This window comes from Corvus cornix, chromosome 1 (genome assembly GCF_000738735.6).
Source record: "Corvus cornix cornix isolate S_Up_H32 chromosome 1, ASM73873v5, whole genome shotgun sequence".
NCBI classification, from domain to species: Eukaryota; Metazoa; Chordata; class Aves; order Passeriformes; family Corvidae; genus Corvus; species Corvus cornix.
Window position 1 is genome coordinate 29,188,012 of NC_046332.1, and position 15,630 is coordinate 29,203,641.

The following is a 15,630-nucleotide window of genomic DNA, read 5'->3' on the forward strand; positions in this document are numbered from 1 at the left end:
CTAGAACCAGCAATGGCCCCTTGTGTTAAGGTCACAACAGAATTTAATCACAAACCATACATGCACTACCATTTTGATGCAGGACTATGAAATGGCAGCCCAGAAGGACACATGTAACTCATTAACAGTAACTTGCAATGCTGATCAGTTAGCAGAAGTACTTTATCATCATAGTGGCATATTTTTCACATTTATTGGCATGACAAATTAATGCCATTAGCGAATGAGATATGATTGAAGCAAATATAATTGCTATTATCACCACTGAAAGAGTATCTCAGAAAAAAAAGTTCATTATTTTGCTTGCTTTCCTATGGGGTGAGTGTAGATTGCAAGAAATGTAAGTGGTGTGTGAAGCTGAAGCAGCAGCATGTGATGGACAGCATTTGTATGTCAAGTAGCCAACAACAAAACACATGGTGACAATACATTTTGAGCTGTGAATTGAGGGTATGGAAGCAGCAGAATTCAGAAAGTGAAGGTATCCTTTACCAGTAAAAATGTGCAGGTAACTGAGGAAAGAACTTCAGAAAACAATTGGAAAACATCCAGAAGACTGGGTAAATTGTCCTGATGCCTCCCACTGACAAACGTAGTGAAGACATTAAGGCCTTACATTTTCTGGGAGAAATTTCCATTTGAATTCTGCTGCTCAATGATACCATTAAGTAGGAATTAGGAATTCTCTTAAGCAGCAGGATGTCTACTCTCCATCTGGGCAAATTCCTAGACCCTTGCAACCTAATGTTCATGGGTCCAAATGCAAAATTCACTTCTACTGCCAAAACATTGACACTGTGTTATGTTCTTCCCATTCTTGTTCCTTCAACAGTACGGGCATAATATGCTGTTTCTTCTTCATCTTGAGAAGTTTCTAGTTTGTACTTCAGTGATATACAGGATTCCCTTTGTGGAATCTGCTTATAAACCAAAACCAGACCTACATCAAACTTTTTTACTAAGCTGTCCTCATCTCTTACTTGCCTCTGTGTCATGTGTCCTTTTTATTACAGTCCACTCACGTTAGTGCCTGTGGTAATGAGGATAAATCTAGTTGGCCTGAAGATACTGCCAGTCCCGTGAGACTTTGAACTTTTATAGACAGCTAGAATTTTAGAATACAGAAAGTACCACTGTGATTTACCAATCTCTTGAAAACATCCAACCCCACTGCTGAAGCAAGACAAGCTGGAACAGGTTGCCCAGGACCATTTACAGTTAGGTTTGGAGTATCTTCAAGGATGGATACTCCACTACCTCTCTGAAAAAACTATTCCAGTGTTTGACCACTTCCACAGGAAAAAAAAAAAGATAATTTCTTCTATTCAGATGGAATTTCCAGTGTTTCAATTTGTGCCTGTAGCCTCTTCTACAGTCACTGAGTACTCCAGAGAAGAGTCTGGCTCCCTCCTCTTCATTCCCAAGGTCCATCAAGTATTTACGTTGACTGATAAGATCCCTCTTGAGGTTTCTCTTCTTTAAGCCCCCTGGGCCCAGTCATTCAGGTGGTTTTCAAAGCACTTTACTGTTCAATTATCTGGCATGTACTTTGTCACCTTGTCAATGAGGATGTTATGGGAGAGAGTGTCAAAAGCCTTACTAAAGCTGAGTTAAACAACATCCATGAATCTCCCATCATCCATGAATCTCCCCTCATCCATCAAGCTAGACATCTCATTGTAGGAACTATCAGGCTCATTATGCACAATTTCCCCATTGTAAGTCCATGCTGATTATTCCTGATCACCATCTTGTCCTTCGCGTATCTCAAAATGGTTTCCAGGACTAGTTGTCCATCACTTTCCCAGGAATTGTGGTAAGGCTCATAGTTGTCTGGACACTGCTTCTTGCCCTTCTGGAAGACAGGACTGACATTTGCTTTCTTAGAGATGTCTTGCACCACAGAGTGCTTTCATAACACCCTTGAATGCTCTGTTGCAGGTGTTGTGGTGGCACTTAGATTTGTTGGTATACAAAGCAGACAGGCAAAACCGTCTGCTTAATTAAAATGCTATTTGTTTAGGGTTTTTTCCATCTGTACCACCGAAATGTTGGTTGTAAGGAAACCTTGGAGGTTTCTACTCCAAGCAGAAATTTCCTCAAAGCTATGTCAAATCACTGTGGCTTTGTATAAAATCTGTCCTGAAAACTTTCAAGGATGGGGATTTTACAAGTTATCAGCAAATTGGACACAACTCCCCTTCACAATAAACCATGCCTAGCATATTTAGCATTACATTTTGAAACCTGCCAGCAGTTAATTTTTAATCATTTGATAGATGTCTGTAATTCTGTGTGACTTCACTTTCTTGATCAATTGCACCCTACAGAAATCTCAGTATACCATGTTTGCACAGCTGCATTGTCTGCACAGCAATGACAAAAAGGTACATTAGCTACTGTTCTACACAAGAATTGTGTCAGCGAGGAACAAACATTAAACAAAAAATCCAATATTTAATCATCTGTGTATATGTTCTCCATGTGCCTTGATGTGAGCAGCATTCGACTGCTGTGCAGCATTCCCTGCACGAGACAAGCCAAGAGCAAGGGCTTCACACATCTTACCTGAGTTTAGTAATTCCTTGCACAACCTCCCCTGGAGCTTCTAATGACACGAACTATTTCAGTGTAGAAGGTGACTTTACAGAGGGTTACAAATAAAAATGCCTATAGCATACCTGTAGAAAGTTTCACTCCTATCATTCGTCTTTGCTGACAGAAATGTCATTTAATGCAAATCAGTTTCTCTGTCAGAATAATACTTAAAGAAGTCCTGTCACTGAGAAGCTGCATTAGTGATTTATGCCTCATTTCATAGGGATGAGCAACAGCCTTATTACAGCTTCATAATATAAATCCATACAATACAGGGTTGCTATGACAACTGATGAGCCTTAATAGCCTAGATTCTAAAGGACCTTGTTCAAAACTGTCAAGTAGTGCAGTTCAATGCAGTTCAGTCATTTGCACCTGTAAGACCTGGGAGAAGGCCATGCAGAAACAGAACAGTTCACTCACACTCTCAGAGGAGGCACCTGAGCTTTGCAGCCAAGAGCCTTCCTTACCTCTGAGCTATGCAGTGCTAGTCCTGAACCTTTTCAGCCCCCAGCAGAGGTATCCAAACTGGTGTTTGGCTGCAGCAATGCTGAGCTCCCGAGGCTACCTGAGAAACATGGTTCACATCCAGTTCCATTTACTAGTATTTCAAGATGAGGTTACAAAGAGGTAAGACAATTAAACACCTTCCTGATACTGAAAATGGGCTGCCCACCCCTCTAGACTTCTTTTCTCAAAACTGTGATCTTAGCTGTTTTCCACCCATATCCTCCCACTAACTGTGGTATTTGTCAGATTTTACTGGGCTAGATCAGCTCACTAATGCAGGAGAGAATTCTGTCTTTTTCTTCTTTCCTCTATTATTTTTTTTCCCTTGAGATTCCGCCAAGGCCTAAAATGGCATGTTGCAGGGTTCTAACAACTTGTAAAAGGTAAAATGGAGGAGTAATGACTGGCACGAAAGGAGAGCTGCAAACCTATCCAGTACTCTACCCTCTGAAAACAGCAGCACCTGATCTTTAACAGCAACTGTAGAGTCACAGCAATATTCACGTTCCTGATTCATAGACTTGATTTGCTCTGAAAAGGCAAGATTTAAGTGTAGTGCTGCAGCAGCCCTGAATCCTGAAAATAGGCAGACTGATGTTCCAAAGCTGATAATACTCACTTTGCAATGAGTTCATTAAGAAGACAGCAAAAAAAAAAAAAAAAAAAAAATTAAGCTGGATACAGTGGCACAAGACCTAAAAAAGCATATTATGCATGCTCTGAGAAAAAGAACACGGATTTCACAACGTGAGGCAAAGATGGCACAAGACAAAACGCCAGGCACAACACAGTATGTCATAGAGGCATGATAGCTGTGGCTGCTGCTCTTCCCTTCTGCAAGTCCAGCCAAAAGCTGAGCTGATTACATACTGCAAAGATGCAGATGCACACACAACACACTAATGTCATCAGCCACACAAACAACACAGCAGCATCTTCACCGCTCATTACCCACACACACAGGAACAGCAGCTTAAGTAATGCGAGTACTTGAGTAAGATTCAGAGCCACATAGTGTGTTACTTGAATGTCTCAGTTTCACAGGATTCCCTACTCCCTTCCTGTTCAACCCATGGAAACCAGACATTTCCAGTGAGAAAGATCCTCTGAATCTGAGTTTTTCTTCCAGTGATTGTTGTGCTCAGGAGAAGCATGTTGCAGAAAAGGCACTGAGAACTGCAGAAGCTAAACACAGCTGTCCGGTATAGCTGGACTTGTTTGAAGCACTTCCCTCTTCAGTGTTTGAAAGGAAAGAAGCAATGCTTATCTGACTAATCCAATGTCCTTTAACTTCTAAGTACATTTGGAAGGATTCAGTGTCACTGCATACAATACTTCAGATTAGTAATAGGAATGAACTTTAATACCCGCCCTGTAAACTTAACCTACTGGGGGTTTTTTTTCCCCTTTAGAAGCCTGTTTTCATTGTACAGTAATCAGGTGTCTTTTAGTAGCTTCATATTAAAAGAACTTCAGTTGTTTGATGTGTAAACAGGCCAAAGTGCCCAACTGTCTCCTTTTCTCAGAAGTGTATGTGAATGCTATTGCAATTCCTGTAATTTCAATAATCAGAAAGACCCATTATTTCAACAGCTGTGGATGAATTCAGGAAGTTGCTACTGATGAGCTTTATGAGCATGTTTCTGCTTTCTAAAACAAGCTTCCACTTGTGCAGATGATAAAGTGGATTTATTCCAAAATGATCTCACATGGTAGAAAATTCTGCCAATATACGGATGTTGCAAACAAAAATGGTCCCAAGTTGGGAAATTTTACTTGAGTTAATTTACTACCATAGTACACAAATCTTTTATCGATGATTGAGGTTCTGAGGAGAGAAAAAGAGTGCAAACCATTAGATCAATGTATTCATGTACATTTTTTCTCTCCTCTGCTCCTGAGTTTCAGTTTCCTTTCTTTTCAGAGTTGACCTCACAGTGTCTGTCAGAATTTGTCCAGGGAGCCAACAGGCAGACCAGGAAAAGTAGGGGCTGCGTGTAATGCTTTGTGCCACCCCAAGTAATATGGTTTCTGCCATTCAGTTCAAATGCTTCCAGTTGTCTTGGGCATAGGGATTACAGTTGTCCTGTTCCTCATTTGTCCCTGCTCCAGCATGGGGAGTGACCACTGACTGCAGTTCTTTCAGAGGCAAACTTGTTTCAGTGTGGTTGTTCCTTATATATTCCTTGCGCGTGGAGCATTCCCACTTTAACAGCTGCAGATTACTCCTTAAATCTGGTATGTGACGAGGTGCTGCGCACTTCTCTCAGGAAGATTATAGTGTGCAATGATTTTTTTTTCCTCTGTTGCTCCATTCACATCTGAGCAGGCTGGAACCTGTTTTGATTTGTACACAGTAATTCATGGACATCCAGTTCCAAAGGGTTGGGAGCATTGTGTTATATCCATGTAAATCGGCTTTTTACTGTGCACGATACCCAAAGATCTGTCACTATTGGGTACCTGACCAGGCAGAGATAAATTTCTCCCACTTTCTCCTTCCAAGTCATCATCCCCTCTAAGAGTTTGTGTAGGTGCACACAGCCTGTGAGCTGATTTACTGTACACAGGGTAGCATTAGAGGAAACATTATTGAGTCAAAGAGTTACATCAGTGAACATGAGAGCAGGATGAAGCCTGCTGAGTGTAAGGAGTTACTTTTTCAGCAGAAGTTCTCATTCTCTATTGCTGGTACTTCATTCTAGTAAAGGAAATTTTTGAGACCTTACATATCCCTAAAAGAATATACTACTGTCATCAATCTTACACCAGCTGTGAACTTTGTTCAGGGAAGACTCCATGACCCATAGGCCAGTTTCATGGTGTACAGCTGCATCACAATCTTGTCTTATCTTTATCCAAAAAGTTTTGGGGAAACAGGAGGGGGAGACTATGAGCAAGTTAAAGCTAATTCAGAAAGGGAAAGGGAAAAAACGGGAAGGGAAAGGGAAATAAAATGGGAAGGGGAAGGGGAGAAAAAGGAAAAAAGGACAGAAGAAAAAAAGGAAAAAAGTTTAAAAAAAAAAAAAGGAAAAATTAAAATATTACTATTAAGCCAGTATTAACTTTCTGAAGAGCTGAGAAAAATACTGCCAGGAGGTATGAAACCCTGGTGGACAGTCAGAAGACAGCAACCCAGCAACACAGTTAGCATCAAGGAACACGAGAAGCTGAAAATTCCCACACCACTTTGACGGCCAGCTGGATGGCAGAATCTGTCCAGAAGTAGAGCCTTGTAGCATGTTATTCATACCTGTCTTCTGTGAGCATTAACCCACCAGTACCTGCTGTTTGTTCAGGTGTGCCAACAAGTGACTAAGCCCTGGCCTGAGGTTTAGATAACCAAACAGGCCATGAGAAACCCTGGACACGACACAGGCAACTCTGAACATTGCAAATAACAGAGTGAGAAGCTGAAGCAATGCAGGACTTCACAGGTGGATAAGGGGGAGTTACACTGTAACTTCACAAATAATTGAAAGGGAATAGTTGGGACTCTTTCGGGAGTGGAAACTTGCAAGGCCAGCAGCACCTCAGTAACTGTATCAATAACAGCACATAAAGTCAAGGTGACTTAGGAAATGTTAGAAGAAATAGGTATTTTCTACAGATGTAGAAAACCTGGGACTAATAGGGAAAAGGCAACTAGGGACAAGTTGTTTCTTTGGGATATGAAGGACAGAGAAAGGGAGGGGTCAGGGTAGATGGAAGAAAAAGCATGGAAAAAAATCAAGAGAAGGTAGAATAAAAGGCACCAATTGTATGCAAGCAAGTTGCTGGTCAGAGTTTATCTGACTGAGCCTTGTGCCCCATAGCTGCAGGACATCTTTTCATTGAACCTTATTTTCTGCATGATCCTGGGGAGAGTGGGAGAAAGAGAGCACTGCAAGTCACAGGAGTTGTGTACATGCACGTCTTCATCAGCAAACTTCAATCCTGATCTGTTGGAAAGGAAGAGGAGGATTAGGTTATCTGTGTTCGTATTTCTAGGAATGCTGCTTGTGTATATGTGGGTAACAAGGCGTGAAGACATCAATCTCTGTGTTGTCTGTGTGGCTGATGACGTCAGTGCTGTGTGTGTATCTGCACCTTTGCAATGTGTACTCAAGCTTGGGTTTTGGCTGGACTTGCAAAAGGGATCAGCAGCAGCCACAGCTATCAGTCTGAGATGGCAGACATTGCCTGGGTCCTAGACTGCACCAGATTTGTCTCTAGAAGAAGAAATCCCCCTCATCCCAGGATTCAGCTGCTCCTTAGTATTGTCTGCTCTCAAATTGTGTACATCCTGTTGGCATGGTCTCAGTGCACACCGAAAGACACCCAGATAAACATGATCCTGTGGAAGTCACAGAAAGAAAATCCACTTCACCTGTCACTGTCCTTCAAAACCAAGATGAACTTCAGGGAAAAAGAAATTAAGGATCTGAATTTGGGCATTTGTGGGGCTAGAATCATGGGCAGTAAAGCTGAAATTAAGCATTCAAGCTGTCTTCCTGAGGCTGACAGAGGTTGGAAGAAATATTGCTGGTTCCAATATCGATGGGGGAACAGATCACTCAAAGTCAATTAGCAAAGCCAATATTTAAACTGATGACACTTCTTTCCTAATTGAAATCGGGATAAAGTGTTGATTTTGTTATTTAAATTAATGGTTTGCATTAGTTCAGCTCCAGCCAGGACTGCACACAGATGGTTCAATTCTGAGATTTCCATGATGGATAACACGCCACAGTCAATAAGGTGACTCAACTCTCCACAACCAGTAATGGACTTCAAGAAGCAACCCTGGGAAGTGAACAGAAAGCCTATTGATTTTCAGTAATGGATGCTCATTTTGCTCCTTTAGTGTTTTAGAGCTTCTTAGGCACCTCACTGAAGGCAAGGGGAGTTTTTTTTCATTTGGATGAGCAGATTCTCAGGAATCAACAAGGGAAAAACTCCTAATAATCAGCTTATCCTGGGCTGCTTGGTTCAGCCATCACTCCTGATAGAAGGAAGGCCCAGGTTATTTTACCTGATAGGGAAGGGGTCACATTTGGATCCCAGCTTACAGGAAAGGGCATTTGAGTGCTGGTATGGATATAGAAATTGCTGTAGGGGAAAGTCTGCAACCCCCTATTGTGCAGTTCTTGGAACTAGATAAACACCTTTGATCAGACTGAAATCCCAAGAGCACAATTAATTACTGACAAAGTTTTTATCCAAAAATAGAGTTACTTATTGAGCTAGTTCTTAATATTCATCTTTAGTTTTAAATTGATTCACTATTCAAACGAAAAATAACTTTTTAAAAACATTTAGAAAACGGATTAAAACCATAATATCTGTAACAGTCTTATATAATGAAATCTACCATCTTGTGTGATATTTTAATGAAATAAATTATGCCACAGGTTCCACTTTCCCACACAGTTCACCACTGCAAATTCTTGTTCTTGAATGCTTACCACAATAGCTGGATGCAGTGAAGACATATCCCACCAGGAATAATTGTTGATCATGTGGTGGCTGGATGACACACTCTCAAGTTTCTTATTTCCATTTATATTCCACAAAAGCTTCAGAAGATAATTGACATTTGCATTTCTTATGATCCAGGGTGGGCCATGGTTTTCTAAAATGTGTCCCCGTGGGTGCACTGTGCCTCAGTGCTATCAGGCCCTGGAGGAATGTTGTGTGGCAGCTGCTTTTGAAAAATCAGTCATGTGTTTAGCTACATGAGGAGGAATTTTTTCTTAGCATTGCTAAAAGAGCAATATCTCACTGGATTTTGGTGACATTTTTCACTCCTTAAATGCTGGTAAGTTTTTGAAAATCTTCCTCAAAATAAGATCTGCTGTTTCTGAACATTCTACCTCCAACATCTGCTGTGACACCTTCTGTAACAGACTTTTGGAAACAAAGATCTGTTCAGCCAGCCTTAACATGATTTGTACTACAAACAAGTACACCTATGGCAATTTTTAAAAATCTCTAAACAAAGGTTGGGAAAAAATCAGGATCTAAAGGTATGAACAGAAATGACATAAGCAGTATTCATAGGATGGGTCATTCACACCAATAAGAATTTACTTCATATTCCTAATGGTTTTCTTCCCATAGAATTATTTCTTATTATTAATAATTTGGCAGCTTCTACGAGCCTGATGACAAAGCACGATTCAGTGTTGTTAGGCATCAAACAGAATAGAAGACTGTTACTGCCCCAAATACACTGTCAATTAGACAATATTTATAAAAGCAAGATCAGAGCATAAAAAGATTTTAATTTTCACATACACCTACACTCAGAACACAGCAGAAGAAGTATTTGGAAGATAAAAGAAAATCTGATAGTAGTGTTGTATAAATGTATGAATTGTCTAAACATGCCTCAGCATTTTATTGCCTGATACAGCATGACTTTTTGTTCGTATCAGATTGAAGTTCGATGGTTTTCTCTTTCACTTTATCTTCATGTTCTTTTAAAATCCTGGGGAAAAGAAAGAATACTTGTGACAAAAGAAGTCAATAAAACCCATAAGAGATCAAACAAAAAAACATTTTCCCAAGAGTATAAAATTATCCAGAGATTTAACAGAATAGGACAGAATTTTTTGAACTAACAAACAAACAAAAAAGTGCAATTATGGCCCCATCACACAACTGCCTTGGTTCATTTATTTAGAAAAATTTAGTTAGTGCTGATTGTTAATATTTATTGCATATTACAGAGACTCAAAACAGTGACTTTCATATCTTACTTTTAAGGCTGGAACAAATCTAAAACAAATCTGGCTGCCTAGACACTTACCAATTACCATAACTTCCACAAAATTTCACTAATTTCAGTGACAATATTAGACATTTGCCAACTCATTACCAGTGTCCTCACCTCTCTAAGTAGTTCAGAGGGGCCATATTTTCCTGTATTTTTACCTCTAGCCTTTATATAACTTCAAAAATCCACTTCTTCCTGTCTCCCAGCCCCGAGGCAGACAGCAGAATTTGAGCTGTAATGAGCAGAGGGAAGAAAGAAGCATATCCACTGTCCTGTTGCAAGGAGTCAGCAGCATCCATTTTCAAGTATATTTCTCCAAACCTTCAGGAAATTCTTGCAAGAACTATCACAACAGCCAAGGCCCTCAGCTTTCCTAGCAACAATTCAGATGTTTCTGGATCTACACAGAGCTCTACTAACTTAAGTCTTTATGAACCTGAGCAACTTCTCAGTCAGAGAAACAGGGTCAGGCTATGGAGCAGTTTAAAAGCAACAAATATTTCACCACCCTGAGTTCCTATAAAACTAATTTAACAAAGAGAATTCACAATGTCATCAGTGACAGGGCAGTGAGACATGTAAAAAACTCATTGATTGTATTTTCTTCTTACCTAGCTAAGTGAAGCACAGACTTTTCCACATTGTACCCAGAATATGCACTGCATTCATAGAAAATTAAATTGTAATCCTACAATCAAACAGAAAGACCATTTCCATTACTTTTGCACAGTATCTCGCCACAGATATTCTGAAATATGAAAATAAAGAAGGAGAAATAGATCATCATAGAATCTTAATTCTAGAGCTAACAGTAAAGAGTAACAAATGAAGTCCAAGTGTGCCTCACAAACAACAACTATATGCTTCTCTTAGTGGATACTTTTTCTGTAGAGTGGCTTTTGATCTGAGAGCTCAAATGCAAAGATGTCATAAGGTCCTGAAGTCTTGTGAACTTTCCTTGTGATGATCAGGCAATTCCCACATCACTGAGTGCTGGACAAAGAAAGTGAAAAGAATTCCAGTAACACTTCTTTCATCTTCTTGTATTCATGAAATTTTTCTGCACCTTCTTCCAAAGTCAGCCTGCATCTTCAGTTTTGTACCCCCCTGGGAGCTTTGTAATTAAGAACAGTGGGTAAATGATCAAGTCTTGGGAGAGATTCTCAGCACTTCAGCTGAAGTCTTATCACCATAAATGCAAATGCAAGAGATCATCTGCACAAGAGCCTGGCCTGGCAGTTCTGATGGCATAGAAGTTTGAAAGGGAATGACCGATAATCCTCCAAAATAAACATCTGTCTATTTTCACAACCTACTACACTGGAGGTCACCTACATTGCCTCTGTGGTATTAACTGCATGTCCTTTTACCCATCCAGATTTCAAATTTCTATTCACTTTCTACTTTTCTATGTGTCTTATTGCTATTTATAGCAGTAACTTAAAATTCAAGTAAGTCAGTACCTTAAGAAATTACAATCTCGTCTTCATATTTTCATTTGCTTATTATTAACTGTTATTACTGCACTTACACTTATTTAACCACTCTTCAGAAGACACTTATAATTCAGTTTTCAAAACTTTCCATTAAGACGACCAGGTATTTCAGTTTTGGTTTGGTTTGGTTTTTTTCCCCTATATACCATGCTTCCAGAATTGCACAACTTTTGGAAATTCCTGTCATCTTCATGAAATTTCAGAGACAAAAAGTGGGGAAAATAATTCCATAAATACAGTAGTTTATTTTAACACCTCAAAAAAGTGCTTCAGTGTTATCCAGTGTCAGTTTTGAATATGTTGTCAATGGTTATAATTTTTGTTCTAATGAAAAACAGGATTGAAAAACTTGCAATAATTTCTGGATGACCAGATAAGCACAGAAGAGCAGAGAAGGAAAAAATCAGGCAATGTTAGTGTTGAATAAATATTTTATAGATTGTTTTTTAACACACAACATTCACAATGATGCCACCCTATGATTCTCTTGCTTTTCTTAGAAAAGTTTTAAGATAAAATTTGACTGGGTCAAATTTCTTGCTAGCTATGCAAACAGAAGCTTGAAATAAAAATTACACTCTCTTTTGCTGCTCAGATGATCAGAACTCTAATAGAAACCCTACTGTGGTCAGTTTATAGGTATTCTGTCTGTCAAGCTGAGAGTGATACTTCTCCAACATATTCCCCACATACAACAGAATGACACTAGAGGAGAACTCTCAGTGATAACAATTATGCTGGCATGAATCCAAATGGATTTTTCAACAAATTGCTTGGGTGGAAAGATAAAAATTTAAAGTTGATAGTAAGTGCTTAATTCTCTCAGTCTGGCAAAAAGGTTCTTATCTGAAAGGGGAGACAGTCTGCAAATACAAAGTGCCATTTCTTTGATTCAAAGAAGAAACTTTAATTGATAGCATACATAAGGAGCACAAAGTAGGAGCAGGCAGGACACGTATAATTATTAAGCTAGGAAATGCCATCCATCTCCACCCAGGAATTAGCTATTGAACCTTGGAGACCACTGGCAATTACTTCATTTTAAAAACTTACCTACAAATCAGCAGACATCTAAAGAATAGGGAGGAAAATGAATTATTACCAGAGAGAGCTGGGCAATTTCTGTCCTGTAAAGCAGCATCACTCTGAGAATAGCTCCTTCATTAGCGGTATTTGTGTAAGAATGGCACTGACAGGTTAACAAAGGAGACACTGTATGAATACACAGAAACAGTCCTCATTCCATGAAGCACATACACTCTGCAAAGCCAAGGCAGGCAAGGCATTATTATCTTACTTAATAGTTGAGAAACAGCGATAGAGAAGGATTTATTGACCCATTTAAGACCACTCAGGAAGTATGTGCAGGGCCAAAATAAAATCATGCTAGGTATGAGCACGCCTGAGCAGCACCTTTATCATAAGGCATTTTATTTAAATAATTGGCAGTGGTTACACTTATCCACTCAAATAGAACATTGGCTGTTCCTGACACTCACAATATGATCTGAATACTCTCCCTTGTGCTCACATGCACTCTTGATCACTGGATCAAGCTAAGATAAAGAGAAATTTGTTATATGGAGTTTTCCTTCTGGATCCTCTGCTAAAAAAAGTAATCCAGAATCCCTGTGCTCATTCCATTCCCCCTTTCACAGGGTATAACAAACACAGTGGAACTACCAGTCTTCTCAAACGACAACAACTCCCTTCAGGCTGCCATTATTCCTTTTAAAAATTAACTGTGCTGCCTGCCTTGCAAAGAAGTTACGTGACAAATGCATTATAATGGAAGCCCCTGGATTTCTGACCAAATTTGTAGTACAGTACAATACTTGCAAGATGTGGGACTGAAACAAAGCAAGACTTAATACAGCTGGCCTGAAATGCCCTCTGAAAGTACATGTTCCTTTCTGACTGTAGAAAAAGCTGGGTAAAACCAATCCCATCCTGTGAGACACTGAAACAGTCCTTAAAACTGTTGGACTTCAGGGCCAGCAGGATCAACTGATTCTTTGTCTGCACAAGAAGAGCTTGTTTTCACCAAATATGGCTATACAAATTAGTGTCAGCTCAGCATCTAGCCCTGTGTATTTGGGATCATTAGTGAGTAATTCATGGGATTATTCACAAAATAACTCACTCAATTGCATACACTAACAGAGACAGTGGTATGGAATTACGTGGCCATTTAGCAAGAATTAATATTTCACTAAAATTCATGGTTATTATTAGCTCAGCAAGCAAATTATTATAATTTAATTATATCTATGCTGCTTTTCAACTAATCCATTGCCATTAATCATTCCTTCTCTTAACTACCTCAGGCAGCACATTCAAACATTCAAATGAGTCATTCAGGTCCATTCATTTGATTATAACCATCTTATTTGACAACTTTTTGTTTTACTTATGCAAAACATTTTATTTTCTTGCATGACATGTTAGAATTAATAGCCTGGTGGGCTGTGAGCTCTATATACTAGAATGATTCATCTTTTTTTTGCTAGTACAACTATTTTAGAGTGAGATGACACGCAAGACACCTACTCTCTGTCCATTTAGCATTTATGTGTCACTTGTTTTTTCACAGAAGGATTCAGTGTTACACCCTGGAGTTCCTCCTAGCTTCCAGGGTCTCAAAGTTATCTGCATTTCCATGCATAGGAGAAAATAAAGCTGATTTCCTAAAGGGAGAACCTTTGGGGGATAAAGTTCAAGGCTGATAATCCTCTCTGATAAAAACCAATTAATGGACACAAACCTGAATAGGGAGGTATGTGAAAAGGCTATGTGAATAATCAAAGTTAGACAGAAAGAGATCTGGCCCTAATTCTTTCAGTTACAGAGAGGTGCCTAGCAGCAACCTTTCCTGGAAGAAAAATTCAGCTGCACTTCAAATTTTGAAAATACCCTTTTTATTACTGGCAGTAAATTCATTTTCAAAGGCAAAACAGGTAAATATGTGAAATCCAGCACACTGTTTAATTTAGGTATATTCCTACCAATTCAGTGAATTTTTCAGCAATATTGTGATGACTTATTCCTAAATAAATGAATATTCTGCAGGCATTCATGTTCAAACTATAAGCAGTGCATAGAGAGATTCAAAAGAAAAATTGATGGGCATGGTATACAGGAATATAAACAAGTATCTGGTATTTGCAGTCCCTTGAATGCTTAAATTATGCCCATGGATCACCAGTGCTCTGGTAGATGCAGACTGTTAACTCTACTTATTTTATCTCCTTGATGGAAAGTTACTAAAAGTAAACATGTTTTCTACTCCTACCACAGGAGTAACAGATGGTCTTCTGTGGTTTTACAGGAGGTAGGAGGGAGAAAAGGTCCCCAAATTATCTCTATGTTAAGAATCCTTCCACAGAGAAAAGGGAGAAAAAAAGAGAGAGAAAAAAAGCAGCAAGGAAGGAAATAGAGAAAAAGAGGTAACAAAGAGACAGAGGAGACACAGTGAGAGTGAATTCTTAAGCATTTTTCTTCTCCACTCACTTTTTGGTTTGGTTTAGGGTTCTTTATTTGTTTAGTTTGGTTTTAGGGTGTTCTCTTTATCTAGGCAGTGTTATAAGTACTGTAATTATCAGCACTTACATCACTGAAAGCTGAATTGATGACTGTAATGGGGTTCCTAATCCTTAAATATACCTGTCTGACTAACATTAATCTGTGTTTCTATGAATTTGGACACATTGGGACTCTGTCTTAAAACCTTCACCTTGTAAGGGGTTCCCTAAGTACATTACCTTCGCAAGATGGTCTCCCATTCCCATCGGGACCTCGCGCTCCTTTTCGTTGTCGGTTTTATTACCCAACAAAAGAACAGGCACATTCTCCCCACTTGCCTCCTGCAGAATAAACAGCAAATATCAACTGAGGCATTGAATTCAAAAGATCACAGACTAAGAGGATAAAAGCTAACAAATGTCACAATATAACAAGACATTTAAGACTTCACACAAACCAGGTACATGCCACTTTGCTTACAAACATCAGGAACTGAAGTTGGATAAAAGATATGAAAAAGACAGAATGCTAAGGTTACACTAACTAGGGATTTTTTTTAATAGCAGCACAGAAGCTCATTAGACTATATTAAAATGGGAGAGGGAAAACCACCATGCTACACAGGCTCAGATATTATGTGTTTATAGCCACTGCTTTTCTAATTACATGGCCAGGAAAAATAATGGCAACACCTGGGTACTATTATGCCAAATGAATTACATGAAATAGTGGAGAAATACACAG

The 15,630-nt window shown here is 39.2% G+C and overlaps 1 protein-coding gene across 5 annotated transcripts in view; it reads right to left on the reverse strand.

Annotated features, from left to right (window-relative positions):
- Positions 1–9,354: 9,354 nt before the first annotated feature.
- The window catches only part of CRACR2A (calcium release activated channel regulator 2A), a 52,603-nt gene continuing 46,327 nt past the window's right edge, over positions 9,355–15,630 (reverse strand). For 4 of the 5 annotated variants that reach the window (XM_039560860.1, XM_039560878.1, XM_039560870.1 and 1 more), the window contains 3 exons: positions 15,126–15,227; positions 10,480–10,556; positions 9,355–9,580 (listed from right to left, as the gene is read on the reverse strand). In XM_039560860.1, coding sequence (XP_039416794.1) covers positions 9,490–9,580; positions 10,480–10,556; positions 15,126–15,227 — 270 coding nt within the window. In that variant the 3' untranslated portion in view covers positions 9,355–9,489. Of the gene's footprint in view, positions 9,581–9,982; positions 10,101–10,479; positions 10,557–15,125; positions 15,228–15,630 lie in introns of all 5 variants that reach the window. The other variant, XR_005603162.1, reaches the window with a different exon arrangement.